Raw genomic sequence first — 21498 nt, 5'->3', positions numbered from 1 at the left:
AGACAGCACGTCATATTTTCGTCAGTGTAACGGTCGGTCAGCTGTGAGGTGGAATGCTTCTGATTACGTCGAGCTTCTGTAAAGTGACGTGTATGTACACTAAGTCTTGTGTGTGACTGCTTGTGTTGACTTGCGATGGTTTTATAGTGATAGCACAGGGAGCTACCCCGCCACATATAGACCCAAACCCTGCTCCAGTAGTGGCAGGTGTCCGGTATCTCAGGTTTACACGGCTATGAGAGGTGTCCTTATGCTGATGCTTTCAGTAACCAGGGTGGTCCGAATATGAAATTTAGTAAAAATCCTAATTATTTTTAAATATTTATTTTATTCCAGCTTAGCAGAAAGTAGGTACAGTCACATGGACATGAACTGTTGTACAGGCTTGTTGAGAAACAAATGCAAAGGGAAGTAACTCTATGGCTGTAGGCAAGCAGTATACAAAATCACATGTAATTTATCTGATTAAAGTTGTGCAAGCTTGTTTGAAATACAAAGTTCAAGTGTGACACAAAGGGGAAGTAACTGTGGCAGTATGCCAATGCTACATAAACAAATCCTAATTATGATGTATTCAGCAACGTATGGTGGTCCGAATTTGAAGTTTAATACGAAGTTTACAATGTGTGATCCGAATACGATGTTTACAGCGAAAGATCTACCGTATTTCCCCTAATATGAGCCGGTCTCTAATAAGCGCCGGGACTCTAATACGCACCGGGTACGTCTTTTATAAATGGATTCTCCCTTTATCCAAGAATATATTTATTAAGGAATGGTCCCTTTAGTCATAACTTCCTGTCCTCCACATGTCCCAGTAAGCGCAATAAGCGCCGGGTCTCTAATAAGCGCCGGGTCTCCAATAAGCGCTGGGTCCAATAAGCGCCGGGTCCAATAAGCGCCGGGTCTCTAATAAGCGCCGGGTCTCTAATAAGCGACGGGTCTCCAATAAGCGACGGGTCTCTACTCTCTAATAAGCACCGGATCTGGAAGTCCGTTGAAGAAAATTAGCGCCCGAGCGCTTATAAGAGGAAATACGGTATCCTGATACTGAGGCCCATAATTATGAGGTGGTCCGAAAGCAAAGTTGACAGAAGAGGTCAATATAATACAGGAAGAGTTATCCGAATTCTGATACCTTCAATGAATAAGGCAGTCAACATCCGGTCTTACAAGGAGTGCGATATTCCAGGATACATTGCTTCCAATGGCTTAAAGTGCCCGGACCACACAGGGACGTGAGATACACAGATTCTGATCTTTCCAGTGGTGTACCAATTCCTTAATGCCCACATTGCAGCATACCGTGTGTCTAAAATATGTACTGTTTGGAGAGTCAGAGAAGGTGATGTATCATGTATGGAGTGCTCGGAATGTAAGTTTTACGAGGTCTAAGGTTTGCAAAGTGTTTATATATGGAGTATGAACTATACTTAATATCTTTTTTTCAAAATGTGATCTGTGCAGAGAGTATAGACTAGATCCGGAGTCTGAGGTGTCCGGAATATGCGGTTTACGAAGTGTGAGGTTTGAAAAGTATTGTCTATGACTGGGGTATGAGATATCCGGATATGCAAATTGTACTGCAAATGTTTCCAATGTGTCAGGTAACCAGAGGAAGAGTATGATTTTACGCCACTTTTAGCAATATTCCAGCAATATCAAGGCTGTTGGCACCAGAAATGGGCTTCACACATTGCACCCATGTGGGGAACTGAACCCGGGTCTTCAGCGTGACGAGTGGACGCTTTAACCACTAGGCTACTCCACCGCCCCTCAGGTAACCAGAAAACTGTGAGAGCTAGACCAGTAGAGGTATTCCTAAAATGTCTGTTTTATAACACAAGAATAAGAAACCACAACACATCATCGTTTATACAAAACAGTTTAATTACTTTTAACAATAAATGTATGAAAACGATAAACAAAGAATAAGATCTAAACGAAAGGTAGAAAACCGTTTTCATGAAAATATGCTAGTCAAGTTGAAATATGAATGAACCATACTCATTATTAACTAAAAGACTGTTATTCACCCTTTTCTTTAAAAAAATGAGCTTTGCTCACATATAAAAGGAACGATTACATCAGCAAACAAAAAGGTATATTTACACGTTTCACCATCATTTCAAACTCTGTTACTCTAAAATAATGGTATGTTATTTCAAATAATAAAGTTTATGTAAAACAGTATTGTAAGTATGAATACAAACTGCAACATCGTCATGCTTATGTATAAAAGAAACGACAAAAGAAACGGGGAAAAATATCTATTATGCATATTTTCGGTCATGTTTTACAAATAAACATGACTATAAGACACACAAGAGCTGCTCTGTTTAACATATGCATCGCTTTGTATTCACAAGGCACAAGGATCCGTCTCATTTTCCGCAGACTAATCTTTGAACCAGTTTAAGTCTTGACGCAAGACATCGAATGCAGCCAAGTTGTAAGGAAAACAGTATCGCGAAGGATTATATTTTTATAACCAGATACCTCTAACCATGTTTAAGTAGATATAACAAATTGTTCAAAACAGTAAGAATCAAATTATATTATTTGTGTGAATGTCAGATGTAAACAATTGCAAATGTGACACAAACAGGTCAACAATCAGATTGTCAACATGGAGCTGATGGAAGTGGACATATAATGTCTCCTTACTGACTGTCAACGAAAGAACGTTGACCTGTTGTTGTCGTCATCTAAACAGTCGACAACGAGACGTCTTCGACGACAGAACGCGATGAAATGTAGTCGTGTCGGTGTGTTTCATGAAAATTACAACATGAACCGATCTAATGCGATATTTCAGACAGACACCTTAACCAGGGGCAGATAACTTTTCATGGTATTGTAAAGTTACCTCCCCTGCACAATGGTTACAACACTTCCGAGGGATGGCACGAATGAAAGTCTGTTACAGGTTGGTAGGGATTCTACACTTTTCGATCAACTACAGACGAGTTGAGTTATACTAACGATAAATCGTTTTCTTATTTACAGTTTATTTAGAGTAACCTCGTGGTCCGCTGTCCGACTCCCGTACGGTGTTATCCATAGTAGTACGTGCTGGACGTGTATGTAGACACCAATACTACTCGGACAACGATTGCCACTACCACGATGATGATGCCAATTACTATGGCAGCGATGGCGATATTCCTGGCTGTTCGCCCTTGGGTTTCGGCTGATACAAGGTCACCGGAGTGGGCCGAGTTGCGGGACTGAAAGTGATATATGAAAACATGTTAATCCCTTTAAACACACAATAATGATAATATTAATGTATCAAAGACGCGGATACTACTACTACTACTACTACTACTACTACTACTACTACTACTACTACTACTACAAAACTAATCACAGTATCAATATATTGTAATTTGAACATGCAGTTCAGGGGCGGATACAGCTTTTTGAGAAAGGGGAGGGCGGGGATGGGGCACACACTTCATTTTCAGGACAACAGTGGGAGTGCGCACCTTTGCAACCCACTCTCTGGCGAAAACAACACGAGCCTTCTTCCTGCCCAAATCAAAGATTCGGATCTTTGGATCTGGCACACCACGGCAAAACCGTGACTTAGGATAGGGCTTGTTTTAACAGTAGCGGTAGCAACGGGCTGGCCGTCGCCCCATTTATAATCTCTCTGGAAACGACTTTAAGGTTGTTTAAGTTGATACCTGGACCTTTGGCCGTGCGGCGTCCAACAAGATTCACTTACTATAGCCCACGCGCACTCTGGAATACTTACGTTATTGGAGTACATCAGGGCACAGATAGCCATTGGCCAACAGAAGAAGCAGGACACGATGGACAGGATGAGGTAGTCTGGAGGACGCACTGCTGGTTGAACGACCATGGTCTGTGGTTGGGCGACCTGTGAATCATCATCATCATCATCATCATCATCATTACTGACGTTTTGGATACCTTAATCTAACGCACAATCTCAGAACAATTTACTGGATAAATCACGGTCCACAAACACCTAATCAGAATAATAATATAAAAATAATAACATCCATGATGTACCTCACTTGGCATACAACGCGATGTACAGGTAACCAAACGCACGCGTTATAGGTATTTGAATGACATTATGAAGGATGAACATTAATAGGTGTCACGTTCAGAAATATGAGGGACTCGATGAAACGTCCGTCATATTACTGAAGTTGACATACATATCCACCCTTTATATACTTCATGGGACGAATCAAAGGGTACAGGCCCACCCACTGTACACGAAGTAGTAACGGTCATAGTCCTGATCATCCAAACAACCCACTGTTACGTGGCAGCGTTATTCTTGGTTGAACAACTTTGTTATTGTGTGCCTTGTTTCTGTTAAGATTCAGTACTAGTAGCGTGTTGTGGTGTGGTAGCTGCCATATAGTCTGTCTCACAGTCCCTGAACCACATTAATTTCCCTACTGCCAAGCCCTCTCTGCAGTGCTAAAGCCCTAAATAAAGCAAGTCTAGATTTCCTCAGGTTCTTAATCTCTGGTCTCCCTAGGGCTCCTTTTCAATATAAATGGGCTTGTTTGTTACTATCAAAATTATATATATTCAGAGACTAAGCCTTAGTCTAGCTGCCATACTAAGTTATGTGTTATGTTGAAGTTTCTACAACAGAGACCTGTCCAGTATAGACTAACCCAGCATGTTACGGAATGTTCTAGAAGACACTTTAGCTGAATATAAGGATTAGCTCGGGCCTCTCTAATCTTAGATTACACCAAGACCACTTGTGTGATGATCTACTTCCATTCTAGGCCTATTTTGGATTGGTTTGGGTGTAAATAATGGCCTGTAAATAATCGAGTCTGACCAGAAAAGCCAGTGATCAACATCATGAACATCGATCTACGCAATTGGAACACGATGACATGTGATAATAATAATAATACTGATGAGTATTTAAGTAGCACTGCATCCATCCGCAAGGTGCATTCTTAAAGCGCATGTGTCAACCAAGTCATCAAGCCTGACCACCCGATCCCGTTAGTCCAGTTCTATCCCGGATCTTCACAGGTGGCCTATTTTGGAAGATCGACCACTACTGCTGCAAGGCGAATATTATCAAAACTGTGTTTTCGTTATCCCCATTGTCATTATGTTGTATACAACCATTGCACTTGTACTGTCTGTCATTCGGTACGTACTCTCAGTTTATTTTGCGCTGCTATTGTGATTCATTTGCAGGTTTTTTTATTTGTTGTAAACCATGCCATATATAATTATGATTCCGTTATGAATTCTATATCATCTTTTGGTTGTTTGTTGGGTTGAAATGGGTTCGCACTGAAGCTCTTTTAGTGTTTATACACAGTAATCGATGTACGCACGGGATGTTTTTTATAACAAACCACAAAACTGTTTAGTCTGTAGTATACTAGACTAACAACTACTCAAGTTCATAGTAAAAAAAATAATTTAATGAAAAGGAGCCCTGAAACTTTCTTCTTTCCTGAAGCTGTGATAATCTAGACTTGCCACATTTTCTAGACTTGTGTTGGCTTTCTTGGATATGTTTGCTTCAGGGTCTGTATGACAGACTAGTAGAATACCTATGTGAGATTCTGTGGGTTGTTAACAACTTTGCAGTGTCGATCGTCCCTAGGCTTGCACAAGTTTCTAAATGGTTTAAATGATAATTTCTATAAAAATATATACCTCTAACAGACTGGCGTCCTTAGTACTGTCCACTAATCTAGACTTGCTTTTTAAAGGATAGAATTTCTATACTCTCTTGTGCTTAGCCTTCAGTACAGGCTTGGGGCAAGGCTAGATCGTCCCTAGAAGTACTGTGTGAGATGTTCTGTGAGTTGGTGTTGGAACTGTCCTGTAATTCACTGCCAGAATCACCGCATGAGACGGAACAATTTAAGGAATATAAATATCAGAACAAATATCAATAGAACCACTAGCAATATACCTGAGGGAACTCCAGTGATCGAACAGTGAGTGAGTGAGTTAAAATGTATCGTCAATTGTATGGCAATGTTTGAGCCATATAGTAACGAGAGAAAATTATACGTCATTAACAAATATACGAAAAATGTTTAAATGGTATAAAATCCGGTCGCCGAAGGGCAGTATAACAACTTGATTATCACATTTTATTTAAAACTAATTTCGGATCATATATATAGTAATTTGTTAATTAGCAACTCAGTATGAAAACGGGCTATAGATCGCCAACAACAGAAGGCAGATCACCATACTAGGGACCATGGGGACTTACAGTACTTTTGCTACCTGCATGGACCCTAGGTGGTTTTATATCATCCCGCGAGTGATCGTTTAATGAAACATGTCTGGCGATATCTGACGCGACCCTACCTAACCTACTTGCAGTGTTTGTTAAAGTGCAACTGCTGTTCTGAATACTGACTAGTTGCATCAATATTCCCGTGGAACATCTGCCATCAAATATTTACCCACCCACATCCCCATCACGCATGCGCAGACGAGTCAGAACTCATTGATTTCAATCCTTAGGACGAAGCGGGAATACATATGTCATCAGCTTTGTCAGACAAACATCCTGATGTTGTTTATCAGTACCATTTATATTCTATTCATGTAATTCCAGATTCTGTAACGTTAGTAAGGGGATTAAGCTGAACATAAAGTGCCTTGATGACACAGAGTTTGACGTTATGATAATAAACCAACTCTCTTGATGACAAGTTGTTTGAACAAACACGGAGTCGTGCCGTCGCTGTCGTTTTACTTGAAATGGCGGGGCTGGCTCAAATACCGCCGAGGACAATGGGTTTATTTACAAGAAGTAGTGTATCGATCAATTCAGACAGGTTGTGGAGACAGAAATCAATTCAGCATATGCACAGATGTCTTAATACGGGCCATCTGTTTAACATGTACAAAACTCGGGTACTTGCAACATATAATATGTTAAACGTATAGAGCATTTTCAAGCGTTGGAATTTTTCATTCTGTTTTATTTTGTTTTACTTTTTTGGGTAAACATGAATATTACCGTTCAGTTAAGGAACATGTTTTTGATAATATCCAATGGATAACTTTATGGATTGTGTATGGTGTATATTTTTTTAATCGATGGTAATTAATGTAAATAAATTAATCCATAAGGGCCTAATATTTCAAGATAGCTTTAGGACTCTATTGAAAATTATATTTAAAAGTACTTTAAATTAGATTGAAGATATTTATCAAACAGGAAGCTGAATCCTGGTCATCGACGCGTTCATGATGTATGTGACGGTGACAGGAACAGTGACGTCAACAACGGCGGACGCGACTTCGAAGTGTTCCTGAATGAGTCGATTGCATATGGAAGTCAGGAGATCTAAAATCTATTGTTACCTTATTTACAGGAACTATTCTTTGGACTTTGTTTCAGGTGATAGGGGCTCGGGAAGTGAAGTAATATAACGTAATTTGCAATTGTTTTATTAAAGGAAGTTATTGTTCTTCAACGATGTGTTAAATTTATGTATATTGGACGCGTGTTACTCATATTCTTCTATAGATGTATCAGTATAATGGGGTTCTCCTTGATGTATCGGTATAATGGGGTTCTCCTTGATGTATCAGTATAATGGGGTTCTCCTTGATGTATCAGTATAATGGGGTTCTCCTTGATGTATCAGTATAATGGGGTTCTCCTTGATGTATCAGTATAATGGGGTTCTCCTTGATGTATCAGTATATGGGGTTCTCCTGGATGTATCAGTATCTCCTTGATGTATCAGTATAATGGGGTTCTCCCTGGTGTATCATGGGGTGTATCTCTCCTTGATGTATCAGTATAATGGGGTTCTCCTTGATGTATCAGTATAATGGGGTTCTCCTTGATGTATCAGTATAATGGGGTTCTCCTTGATGTATCAGTATAATGGGGTTCTCCTTGATGTATCAGTATAATGGGGTTCTCCTTGATGTATCAGTATAATGGGGTTCTCCTTGATGTATCAGTATAATATCAGTATAATGGGTTCTCCTTGATGTATCAGTATAATGGGGTTCTCCTTGATGTATCAGTATAATGGGGTTCTCCTTGATGTATCAGTATAATGGGGTTCTCTCTTGATGTATCAGTATAATGGGGTTCTCCTTGATGTATCAGTATAATGGGGTTCTCCTTGATGTATCAGTATAATGGGGTTCTCCTTGATGTATCAGTATAATGGGGTTCTCCTTGATGTATCAGTTCTCCTTGATGTATCAGTATAATGGGGTTCTCCTTGATGTATCAGTATAATGGGGTTCTCCTTGATGTATCAGTATAATGGGGTTCTCCTCCTGATGTATCAGTATAATGGGGTTCTCCTGATGTATCATTCTCCTCTTGATGTAAGTATAATGGGGTTCTCCTTGATGTATCAGTATAATGGGGTTCTCCTTGATGTATCAGTATAATGGGGTTCTCCCTTGATGTATCAGTATAATGGGGTTCTCCCTTGATGTATCAGTATAATGGGGTTCTCCTTAATGGGGTTCTCCCTGGTGTATCAGTATAATGGGGTTCTCCTTGATGTATCAGTATAATGGGGTTCTCCTTGATGTATCAGTATAATGGGGTTCTCCTTGATGTATCAGTATAATGGGGTTCTCCTTGATGTATCAGTATAATGGGGTTCTCCTTGATGTATCAGTATAATGGGGTTCTCCTTGATGTATCAGTATAATGGGGTTCTCCTTGATGTATCAGTATAATGGGGTTCTCCTTAGAATAACCTTAACATGCCGCTGAGTTGTCAAAAAATATGTTGCGTAAACGTAGAAATGGATTTTATAATAGTATATTCGAATTCTTATAGAAATCATATAATATGTAAAGAAATAGTGGAGTCCTTAGAGTATTTAAAACAGGTGATTTCTGCAGGCGTATAAGCAATGAATATATAAATATACATAATGCTATAGTTCTGTGAGATACAGAATAGGCACAGATATATAGGATCTCTTGTTGGAATTTGGATTATGATAAAAATATAACTGTTTTTGGATTTGCTGCAGCCAGTACAATAATATTATATTCGAACATGTTTCTGACGATAAAATACAATATTCGATAATACATGTCTTATACTATTTAATTTTATAGAACGACATATCGTCATATCCGACTTCGTCACTTCCCACATAATGTTACATTCGACAGGGCTACAGTCGATGTAATGCTAAGTTCAACGTCGACACATCCGATGTTGCCTGTCGCCTTTTCAACTTACCACGACGTTGACGTTGTCTGTAGTTGCATAGCCGTATCCAGGCTGAGGTTGTCCATAACCGGGCTGTGGTTGTCCATATCCGGGCTGTGGTTGTCCATATCCGGGTTGAGGTTGTCCATATCCGGGTTGAGGTTGTCCATACCCCGGCTGGGGCTGGCCATATCCGGGTGGAGGCTGATCTGGGTATCCTGACTTTTCTGAAACGATAATAATGTACACTATAATAATGTCCGTCTTTAATGGTTCAACGAATATGCTTCTACATCGTATTCACACCTGTGGAGCAGTCGCCTAGGGCTCCATAATTCGCTAAGCAGAGTTGCTTCCCTTACATGTGTCAGGAACCTGGGAACTGCATCTATCATGTTTCTTTTCCAATATGAAATGCCATGATATACGCGATGATATACATCTGACATATTGGTTAAACTGGGGTAAAAGTTGCGCTTCTGCCGTCTAGGGGTGATTTGCTCGAGTTTTTTTCGATTTTCCACCCCCGTATTTTGTCAAAATATATCTACCACCTGTTTTGTTAGGATTCTTGGTCATGAATAAATGAAGAACAATTTCAAATATAGCTTTAATATATTTTCAACATCTGCTTTATCTCATGAGATACTACTTCTAAATCAGTTTACTACCGACCCCTAGTCAAAAATTCGTTGAAAACGTGAAATAGGAGTATAAAATCCGCCTAGCCTGCCTCACAGTCCCTAAACCATATTTCTTCCTTCGGCCAGCCCTTACTATAACTGTCTAGATTTTCCTCACATTCCTATCTCACAGGCACTCCTTTTCAATTTAAATAAAGTTGCTTATTGTCATCAAAATTATATATATTTTTAGAGTATAAGCGTTAATGTATAGATTACCCTATCATATGATTATTGTTGTCTTCTGTTGTCACATTCCTTTGTGTTCGTATTTGTATCGAAACCATATTGACTATAGTAGAAAACAATTTCAAACGTTACATGTAACTAATTATTCCATGTGTGACAGATAAACATGTAACAGTGCCATGTAATGATATACAGTCAATAACGCACAGAAAGTGACATGCTCAATTCCTTTGTGGTGCGCGATGTAGATCCTTACAAAGAAGCAACGGTCTGTCACGTGGGCTATGACGTCATGCGTGTCACTTCGGGCCACATTATGTCAATAAATGGACCACGATTTGATCAATAAGCCAACATAAAAGCTCCGTCAATATAGCTATGCACTGGGTCGATCAGGATATTGTATTAAACAAAGATCTGCTTGTTGATACCATCTGCACGATTCCTGGGTTTGGCTTTCTTATCAAGAAATATGCCCGTGACCTCGCGAGATGCTGGGTCAGAAAAAAACCTTGTACACACCCAGGTTAGACGGTGGCAAAAAGGTAAACAACAAGACGTAGTTATATTCAATGATTACATATTTGATACAGGTTTAGTTTTGTAGTGTTTCGGACCATAAGCTTGTAGTGGTTCGGTAACTGTGTTCAGCTAGTAACGCTAAAATTCGGTTTTAAGATTTTCGTCTAATCCATTTTTCAACGGATACTTTCTTTCCCAATCTGAGAACGGTCACAGAGGGCCAAATAAAAAGGAAAGAAAACTTCTGGATCAAAACATTTTACTTCTGGAGAGACACGTAAGTCAACAACGAGAATGTGAAAACTCCATTAACTGAAAACTTGAAAATTGAATAAAATGGCCGCTTGTGTTGGCAGCACGTGATTCATCCTCCATACAAGTATTTTTCAAAAGTGGAGATAATTTTTTATTTCAGAAATATAAATACAAGTTTTACATTTGGAATTATTGATCCTGAGACACCGCAGTTAAATAAAGATTTTCGTTGAATATGGAAATATAATCACTTTCGCAAATACGGTCCATTTTGGAGAGGACTGACTGTCCTAACCTGACGTAGGCCTTAGATGTGGGCTCAAACATCAACAATTTAACAGATCAACTGAAGAGAAACGGATGTACAGGGCCCCGTTCCACAAAGCTCTCCTAAGCCTAAGATCTCTTAACTTTACTCGTAGCATTCATACCTCCTGGGCCTAGATTTTCGAAGCTCTCTTAGCGCTAAGATAGTCGTAAATGCCATACGACTATCTTAACGCTAATGTAGGCCCAGCTGTACCGTAACATTGACTTACGATAGTCGTAGCGCTACGAGAGCTTTGTGAAACGGGGCCCTGGTCATGTTGACTAGTCTGTTCAGAGAGAGTGCATGGGCGGAGTACCTGGGGTACATATATGTAGCACCTGTGCCGACAACGACCCCTTCAGCGAAACGCAGCTCCGACATGCACCAAGTTTGGAACCGAAACAGTGCGAGTTTGTGAGAATTGCCCGATACTCTTTTTGCACCAACTTAATGCAGGGTTCAGACTCAGTTGCTGAGAAACGACACAGTTCTGCTCGGTTGCTATTTTCCGAGCTGGTGTTTGGATATCATGGGGATTCACAGAGGTCATACACACTTGATGCAAGGCTGTTACTCATTGCTTCCGGCTGGTGTGGTTTTCAATGGCATTACCTCAATATAAGGCACGGCCTGTTTGCTTGCCTGTTGATAATGGAGACGTATACATAAATGGTTCTTCTACCCCAGTACCTTACCAACGAGTAAGGACCGTCCACAATGAGCTATACCGTGGCATGGTTGAGGTGAAATGGGGACGTATAAATAAATGATTGTTCTACCCCAGTACCTTACCAATGAGAAAGGACCGCCCACAATGAGCTATACCGTGACATGGCTGAGTTGAAATTGGGGTCATACCTGGGTTTTAGGTCAGTGTACATGCATGTCTGTGTTGTGTTACAGGCCACTGAACGCTTCACCACACAACGTCGCGGAAAGAGGTCAATTCGTTGAAACCTGCGATTGTGACATCGTCCGCTCAATAAGCCAATAAACAACTTTTGGAACAGAGCCAAATCGTCGCTGACTTCAATTGCGAAATCTTTCACCCCGTACCTCATATACGATATACAATATTCTGTCATGCGTCATGCTATTCACACAGTAACATGCAAACAAGTTTTGTCAAAAGTTCTTTTTCCTATGCAACATATGAGGCTTTACAAATAGGTGTGTTGCCGTGTACGTGCGTGTTGATGTCGGGTCTGGACAGCGGTCTACAATGTCGCTGTCTCACAGTACTTAATATTAAACTGCAATATTTCCCTTTTGTCTGTCTCACAGTAATATTGAACCGCAATATTTTAACTTTAGTTTCTCACAGTCCCGCATTATTTTCGGTATTCCTAATCCTCCCTACAATGCCCTAAATGAAGCAATTCTAAATTTCGTCATGATCTGAATCACAGGGACTACTTTCCAATTTAAAAGGAATTGTTTGTTTCTATCCAAATCATATATTCAGAGACTTAGTGTTCTGGGACGTAGCTACCATTATATAAAAATGCCCGGGCTTACACATGATTTTTGCTAAAGGTCACCATGAAAGTTGGGCAAGCCCTCAATACTATCTAAATATATAACTGTAAAACGGCTTGCTACGCGCCTGGCGTTACCATACTGCATTTTCACAACCACAAGACAACCTACTGACTCCAACCCTACAGTTCTTGCATGATCCCATTTACGTCGAAGTCAAGGCAGGGTGGTAAACCAAAAGCAGATTATTTTAAAGTACAATGTATTTTGGTTTAAAGGGGTCGAGGATCGAACCAGCAACATTCCCCTCTTCGGTCAAACACTCCATCCACTGCCCCATGGTTAGGCTTACCAGTGACGTAATACCCATGGCTGTCGACAAGACAAAACCTTCACCTCAACTGTGACGGATTCTCAGAGAGCTAAACAAAAGTTACAGCTAGTCGGAATTACAACCTTTGGATTTAGCAATTTGGTGACAGTTTTTCCTGGTTTCTTTAAGGTCTGAAATGTAAATTAATGTCTGCTGCTAACCAATAAATATCTTTCAAGCTTAGCAGTATAATATATGGTATGCGTGTAGAAGGCAAGTCGAGTGTCATTTAATACATGAACGGAATACCTATGCCCATGGCTGTGTAGACATCAGACGATGATGATGATAGTTGCTGTTATCATGTGGGTGTGTGTGTGCGTGCGTGTGTGTGCGTGTGTGTGTGGAACTAGACGCGTCCTCGTTATCCGCAAACCAGACCTCCCTATTATTAGGACAGAAGCACAATACTATACATCCAGGGACGTATCGTACAGCACAGACCTGGAGCAAGCCTGACCGATACTCAATTACAAGAATACCATGTTAATATGCAATATGGCAGAACAGAAGCACAACCTTCCCGTGGAAGAAGTAATATGCGATTATCATCAATATATATCAGAGGTTTCGAAACTCAGTCATTATATTCGACCTTGACCCCAATCTCCCATTAGCGGGTTTTAATAACAGGCTGATATGCAGAAGGCTGACATTAGGTATTTTCCCTAAGTGGGCTAAAATGTCAATGCTTCAAACTCGGGTCTCCATTCCACCAGAGACCATATAATAGATTCCATATAATATCTGATTCCACACAGTTGGTCTCGATTAGAAACCATTGCTACGGCTGAAATTGATGTATAAATGCCCTTCAAGCATGATAATAGCGTGTTGTGAGCACATCCGGTGTTGCAGTACAATTGTCGTCAATGTGGGAGTCGTAAAGCGTGACGGGGACAAAGGTCAGCCTCAGTATACAGCGGTACACACGGACGCATGATCCTTAGGGGTCGTTGTTGGCATGGTAGACTAACAACTAGTCTCTGAAATGAACATATTTTTCTGAAAAAAGTTCATCGTAAAAGAAACTATAATATAATGAAAAGGAGCCCTGAGACTTTCTTCATACCTGAAGCTGAGGAAATCTATAGACTTGCCACATTTTCTAGACTTGCGTGGGCTTTCTTGGATATATTTGCTTCAGGGTCTGTACGACAGACTATTGGCACGGGTACTACAGATATGTCCCCCAGGTACGTTTCTGTATACATATACGTACCCTGGCCAAAATGAGAATACAGAAACGTACCCTAGGACGATTCCATTCCCATTGTGTCGAATTCTTGACCGGAACTGTCATACTGTTGTATTTGATACATTTTTTTGCGTTATGTAAGTAATGAGAATACACAGTAACGGATATTTCGCGATGCATATGAATACCACTCGCAATCAGTTGAACGGCAACAACTAATTTACATGCGGTTTCGGGATGGCGCAATATGGACTCGTCCGCCTTTTAGGGTACCGGATACGTTTCTGTAGTTTGACTTTGTTTAGGGTACATATCTGTATACAGAAACGTACCTGGGGTACGTATCTGTAGTACCTGTGCCGACAACGACCCCTTCAGCCTTACTAACCCTTCGACTACGTGGGATACAAGGGTCAAAGGAAATACCTCCATGTGTGCCGCTACATTAGTTTGTTGCTTAAAGGTCACATGCAACGTAAAACACAACTTTGCAGATTCTGATACCTTTCGGTATGGACATACCAAAACAAATCATCAAAAATGCAAATTCAACTTATAACGTTGAAAAATAACGCGATGAAAAAAACCGCGCGAAATCGGAGTTCAAACGATTCACTAATTTTCCCCCGACTTTTCGGGGGAAAACGGGTTTCAACAGCTGGGCTGCGCTCATAGCACGTGCGCAGTGAAATAGGTTCGCGCAACTTGGAAGCGGGCTGTCCGGTGAATACTCGGTGAAGGCTTTGGTGTGAGCTATTTTCCTAATGTTTTGTTGATATCTCACAGGCGCGAGCTTTTTATATGTTATGACAGTAAATAAACTGTTTATATAATTTCATTTGTCTATTTCACCACACGTTCTTCTTACCGAGTCACTTTCTCAGTTCGATACTTAAAAGCAATGTCATTATTTAGCGTTGACAGAATTTCTAACTGTGATATAGATATGTCGTTGTCACAGACAAAACTCAATGTCTTGTTTTATTGACACCTGTGTGTCTGCCTGCCTGTCTGCTAATGACAATATTCAATACACAACTGCGATCGCTGACCACATGCAATTTGAACTTAACACCAATCAGTCTATACACCATAAACAAAATGCATTGATTTATGGCCTGAGTTCGGTCTCTGTCACATTATGTAATTACACAGACAGGCAGGTGTGATACTTGAACACATGACATGTTATGATGTCTGTTGATTGCAAAATGTTATACGCAAAAAATGAGCATGTATTTACAAAACCAAACATCTCTATATAAACACACACAATGAGCCGTGAGGGCATCTGCAAATGAACCAGCCGTTACACTTGAGTGCACACCCACCCGCTCTGACTGGGTTCGGTATCCCGGCTGCTTCGTTTCTTGGGAAGTAAACCCAAGTACGCAATATTGCACTTTTGATTTGCGATTGTACGCTTATAATTTTGTTTATATGTTTTTTCATAACCAGCAATGTATATTATATGTCATGAATAAGTGATAATTGTGTTTTAATTATGTTTGATTTTTTGGTTGCATGTGACCTTTAACAACAGTCCTGGACCAGACAACCCAGTGATCAAACACCATGATCATCGATCTACGTAAATGAGATACCGTGACATGTGTCGAGTCTGGACCAGACAATCCAGTGATCAAACACCATGATCATCGATCTACGTAAATGAGATACCGTGACATGTGTCGAGTCTGGACCAGACAATCCAGTGATCAAACACCATGATCATCGATCTACGTAAATGAGATACCGTGACATGTGTCGAGTCTGGACCAGACAATCCAGTGATCAAACACCATGATCATCGATCTACGTAAATGAGATACGATGACATGTGTCGAGTCTGGACCAGGCAATCCAGTGATCAAACACCATGATCATCGATCTACGTAAATGAGATACGGTGACATGTGTCGAGTCTGGACCAGACAATCCAGTGATCAAACATCATGACTCTATGAGCATCGATCTACGCAATTGGGATACGATGACGTGTCAACCAAGACAGCAAGCCTGACCACCTGATCCCGTTAGTCGCCTCTTACGACAAGCATGGCTTACTGAAGGCCAATTTTAACCTGGATCTTCACGGGTCTAAGCAGCTACGTATTGAGTAGATCAGCTGCTTCCATGAACTGCATCGCATGTACTATGATGGATCTGATCAGACGCGGATAAAACTCGCCAGCGCAGGCTCAGCAGCTGTGAAAGGTTCTCTCCAACATTATGAACTTTTCGGGGCTGTGACATTCCTCTCCATCTTGAGTCACCAGATATCTGCTGGTTAAAGACCATCATCGGATATGTTGCCTTCTGTGAGCCGCGACTGACATTTCTCATTATCTTGAGCCATCCGATAAGGTAGAAGCCATTAAACAGTGCATATACTGCCGGGCCATTATAGAGGTCGACGATAGTGAGGAGCCATTAGATACTGCCAAGACTGGAGCCATTAGTTGACAAGTAGACTTGCACAAGTCTCTAAAGTAAAAATTAACAGTTTACTTGTAAATGATAATTTCTAAATAACAGACTGTACTGTCCGCTTATCTTGATTTGTTTCTTCGAAGGATAGAATTACTATGCTTCCATGGGCTGAGCATTTAGTACAGCCTTGGAGCAAGGGTATTGGGCAAGGTGCCAAGAGCCATTAGCAGCATCTCTTATATCATGGAGCCATCAGATAAGTAGCCCTTATAAGTAGCCCTTATACGTAGCCCTTATACGTAGCCCTAATGCGTGTGGTCTTTGTCCTTCGTCCCCTAGTATTTCTTAAAGCCCAGGAAGTCTTCAGGAAGCCATGTTTGTCATAAATGTGACTAAAGGGATGAAGTGTTCGGGCTGACTGGCTTATCTCACTTGTGTAGATGATGTCAATCATTGAATTTTCCGGAGTCCGGAGTCCTGAGTTCTTTCAGGATAGCCATTATATAACTGGATATTATGAACAAGAAACAAACAAATACACAAACAAAACACATTTGTTGCAAATTATGTAAAATAATGGGTCTATTCTAAATCGACAATGTCATTCATTTGCATCTCATCAATGCCATACGTCTGCAGGGGCGGCGGGGGTAGCCTAGTGATTAAAGCGTTGGCTCGTCACGCCGAAGACCTGGGTTCGACTCCCCACATGGGTACAATGTGAAACCCATTCCTGGTGTCCCCCGCTATGATACTGCGGGAAATTAGGTAAAAGCGGCATAAAACTAAACTCACTCACTCATACCCCTGCTACATGACAGAGTTGTGGAATGAAACACTTCACTGATTCCAGACAGAAGAATGAACCAGTGAGATATGGATCCCAGTCCAACTGACTGTCAAACTTGACCCGACAGCGTGTGTCGCTTCCAGATGCACTCTTGACTGCGTTCATACAAAGCCCAACTGGGGTGACTCAATGTCTGACCTGCAAACACTTTCGTCCATTACCCTTTTCCAGAAATATCACATATCCAGTAGACCCCGCGCTTCATTAAAAATTAGAACTAAAACACAACGAAATTCAACAATGCATTCTACCTTTTCAAAAACGCACTTTGCTAGGAATATTCATGACGTAAACCCATTCCCCCTTACAATAGGACAATTGCATCACATCCGTGACCTCAACAACATACACCGCTTCTCGTCGTTGTTGTTGCCTGCTTACAGCACAGGTGCGCCAGTGTAAGATCCATTCACTGAAACGCATACCGGTTTGGGTGTGACTGACACAACAATACTACATTACGTCAGCAAAACAAAATGCATCCTGGGTAAATCTTTAATAACGTCAGCACAACATGGCACGGTAAATAAAATCGAATTACGCAACAACTCTTCTGAACTGTCTCTCCATTTTCGAAATATTCCCAGTGACCCAGCTGTCTCTATAATGTAGTATGATGTGTTAGTTCTGTACATACGGATACACAGCTAAATTAGGTTTATGTCCTATGTTTGTTTGTTTGTTTGTTTGTTGAACGCCGCTCTCAGTAATGGGTCTGTCTGTAAAAAATCGAGTCCTGTGTAACAACCAAAACCACATAAAGCTAACTGCAAATGTATCAACTTAAGTCACACGCCAGGTAATTAATTTAGTTAATTAAGTTTAATTAAAATTTTATAGTTATTTACTGAGCTATTAACTTGTGAGTGTCTCTCATATGTCATTTATGTAACACATCAACATCTTTACTCAGTCTTTAATACACACGTAAGTACATGTATTGATCTGTGTGAGTGATTACTGTGTGTTGTTGGACACAGTATTGAAATATGTTTTTTTTATCTTGATGAGCAAAACATTTAACTTAACATTTAATTTTTGGAACGTTAATATCGAAGTCATGTCAATTACCGTTAAAACATGCTTGCGGGTGAAACGGGAATATAAAGACCTTTTTTGTATTCAGCATTGCATTCAGCAACATCATTTAATAAATAGATACATTTTAAATAAATAAAAAGTGTTATCGTTAAGTTTTTGAGAAATTACTCATTTTGGCGAGGTCATTTAGATGTAGTTAAGCTGGGTACGTACAACTATTGAGTTTCAGTTATGATTTAAGATTCTTGACATATGTGAATTTAATCACCTTGTTTACAAACACACCAGAATCCTGGATAACCTGGATAAAGGCGGGCCTAAGATACTGTCAGTGAAGTTTACTAGTCCTCACTGAATATACTATCCATTAAGTATTTTTACATCACATCTAAATATGAAGATGTTGTTATCTACATAGTATCTTGCCTTAACGGACACGTATATAAATTCATATAAGATCAAAGAACAACACGCAGTTGTCTTCGGAAACTCTGTATAACATTTGTTAGGCAAGACATCGACTCGCACTGAACTCTGAAGGTATGTTTGTCCCGTGCCAACTCCGCTCCCTCGCTATAGCGCTATGCTACCAGGGCTCGTTCAGCTGGCGCCAGGTTCAGCCCAGAATTGGAGATAATGAGACAAGCTGTCTATATGGTAAATAGCAAGATTGGGATTCCAGGCTAAATTCCACATCAGAATAACGTCCACCCAAGATACTGTTAATGTTCAGTTGTCCATACACTGGAGTATACTATCTTTTACAAAATATTTACAAGTGGTTACTTCTAAATACTCATAAAAGCCTTAGTATTAGGAGCTAGACAATTATCCTATTATCTTCAAACCTTCTGTGTAAAGTTTGCCAGAGAAGGAATAAACACAAACTAAACACATACAAAAACAACGTATTCCGATGAAATCTATTACAATTGTTGGTATAACAGGTTCCCAGGATCTAAATAAGCTAAGCAGCAACGTTCGTGAACTTACCAGAGCTCATGCTTTTCGATTAAATCCGAGTCGCCGTGGAATGTAGGAGCCCTGAAACAGATGGCTTCTGGGGGTACAGGCAGGCGTACTGTGATAGCGGATCAAGGCCGACTCGGCTATTTACGCGATGCTGGTTCGGCTGTTTACGTCTGTCGACGTACGGGCTGTATTGCGCAAGGTCAGAGGAAGCCCCGCCTTCTGATGCACTCAGCCGCGTCTTTATCCGATTCTCCTTACACTGTTGTAGGCATACCTCTCACTGTATGGTTAGCGCGGTAAGGTCTTGTAGAGGAGCTTTACGCCGTTCAACATTGTGAAATACCAAACGGGCCATCCTACAGGTGTTTCTGAGAAGAGACAAGCGTGAATTTCCACTTGTCATACGGATGTATTCGTGATTAAAGAAAAAGATGCCTATGGCAAAACGTAGTTATTTTTGACTGAATGATTTAGCTGGGGGTTTTTTCAGTTCGAGGACTAGATAGAGATATGTCCCAATCATTATGTCAATACAAAACGTGTAAGGCTGGATTTACACTACGTCCGATTTTCTCTGCGTTGCGTCATGCGTTGCGTCCGAAAAAACGCAAGCAATACATTTTCCATTTAGACAATACACTAGGTGCGAATTTTGCATGCGTTGCGATCCGAAGCGATTTAGATAAGTAGCCCTCCTATTTTTGACGCAACGCAAATGAACTCGCATGAGGAATTCCCCTGATGACGTCATTCCAATAAGGTATTTCCCTAACAGGTTGACAATCAGGTAAGGTTATTTCCTCATCTTACGATAAAAACACGCGATTCCAATTGCAGACAGGCTGTGTTTTTTATGAGATATTATTTATAATGTGTTTCTGCGCCTGTCTGTGCATAACATATACAATAATATGACAAACCTTTGATAAAGTTCATTCTCAGAACAAGCTACTTCAAGATGCTTCTAAAAGTCTTATGGAAAATATAATTGCCCAGATATTTCATGAGGCTCAATTTGGTTCACGTCAACAGAACCCTCAGAACTATGTTCCCCTGGGAAATCAGTACTGCTCAAATTCTATATATGTGGAATTTGTAATGCCTGAGTGTATGAGAGAACAATGTTGGTATGAAAGTAAATATTTTCTACATACTTTTAGTTCAATATTTCGAAAACACATAAAAGATTGATGTTATTTAATTCCCTAATAATTCCCTTATAAGACGATTATAGGCTCCTTCAAGTAATCTTTGTTGGTTTAAGGGATGTACCCACCATCTCCGTGTTTTGTTCTCTTCCTCATGCACAGAAACTGCCAGAGATGCTAGGAGTTTTCCTCCATCTTATATTCATCCGTCTTATATCGCAGATGATCGCACCTAGTGTATTGGAAAAAACGCACTCGGTAACGCATGCGTCAAAAAATGCGGACGTAGTGTAAATCCAGCCTAATCATATTTTTTCAAATCGGCAAACACGGGTCATAATTCATTCTGTCTACTCGATCCAAAAATGACATATTATCATTAACTCCACGATGTATACCCAACCATCCCCATACACACACCCTACCCCAGCACACACTCTCTCTGTGAACATTCTCTCCTTCATATAAATATCGGGGCGGTGGGGTAGCCTAGTGGTTAGGGCGTTCGCTCGTCACGCCGAGGACCCGGGTTCGATTCCTCACATGGGCTCAATGTGTGAAGCCCATTTCTGGTGTCCCCCGCCGTGATATTGCTGGAATATTGCTAAATGCGGCGTAAAACTAAACTCACTCACTCATATAAATATCAAGGAGAGAATGTCCACATAGAGAGAGAGAGAGAGTATGAGAGAGAGTATGCATGTGTGGAACTGTCTCTACTCCTCCCCTCTCCTTTGTCTCTCACTTAGACCGTCGCATTATTCTCCCCTCTACCCAGCACGTTCTGACCAATGCTTAACCCTATAGTCTGTTTGCAGTGAAAACGTACCGATGAATTT

General features: G+C 40.5%; 1 protein-coding gene across 1 annotated transcript; it reads right to left on the bottom strand.

The window, feature by feature from the left end:
• Positions 1-1871: 1871 nt before the first annotated feature.
• LOC124253884 (trafficking regulator of GLUT4 1-like) lies at positions 1872-19685 on the bottom strand. Its single transcript, XM_046687737.1, has 4 exons — positions 19533-19685; positions 9237-9433; positions 3764-3889; positions 1872-3230 (listed from the first exon to the last, which is right to left on the bottom strand). The coding sequence occupies exons 1-4, from the start codon at positions 19540-19542 to the stop codon at positions 3057-3059; spliced, it is 507 nt and encodes a 168-aa protein (XP_046543693.1). The 5' UTR covers positions 19543-19685; the 3' UTR covers positions 1872-3056.
• Between the last annotated feature and the right edge of the window lie 1813 nt (positions 19686-21498).

Source organism: Haliotis rubra, unplaced genomic scaffold (genome assembly GCF_003918875.1).
Source record: "Haliotis rubra isolate DU_JTF1 unplaced genomic scaffold, ASM391887v1 Scf558, whole genome shotgun sequence".
NCBI classification, from domain to species: Eukaryota; Metazoa; Mollusca; class Gastropoda; order Lepetellida; family Haliotidae; genus Haliotis; species Haliotis rubra.
This window is presented reverse-complemented; position numbering and strand designations above follow the sequence as displayed.

Bases quoted from the DNA above. Each gene is read 5' to 3' on its own strand.
- LOC124253884 (XM_046687737.1), bottom strand. The intron at 3,890-9,236 runs GTAAGTTGAAAA...GATGATTCACAG, and splicing joins CAGACAACGTCAACGTCGTG to GTCGCCCAACCACAGACCAT. The intron at 3,231-3,763 runs GTAAGTATTCCA...TATCACTTTCAG, and splicing joins CCCTGATGTACTCCAATAAC to TCCCGCAACTCGGCCCACTC.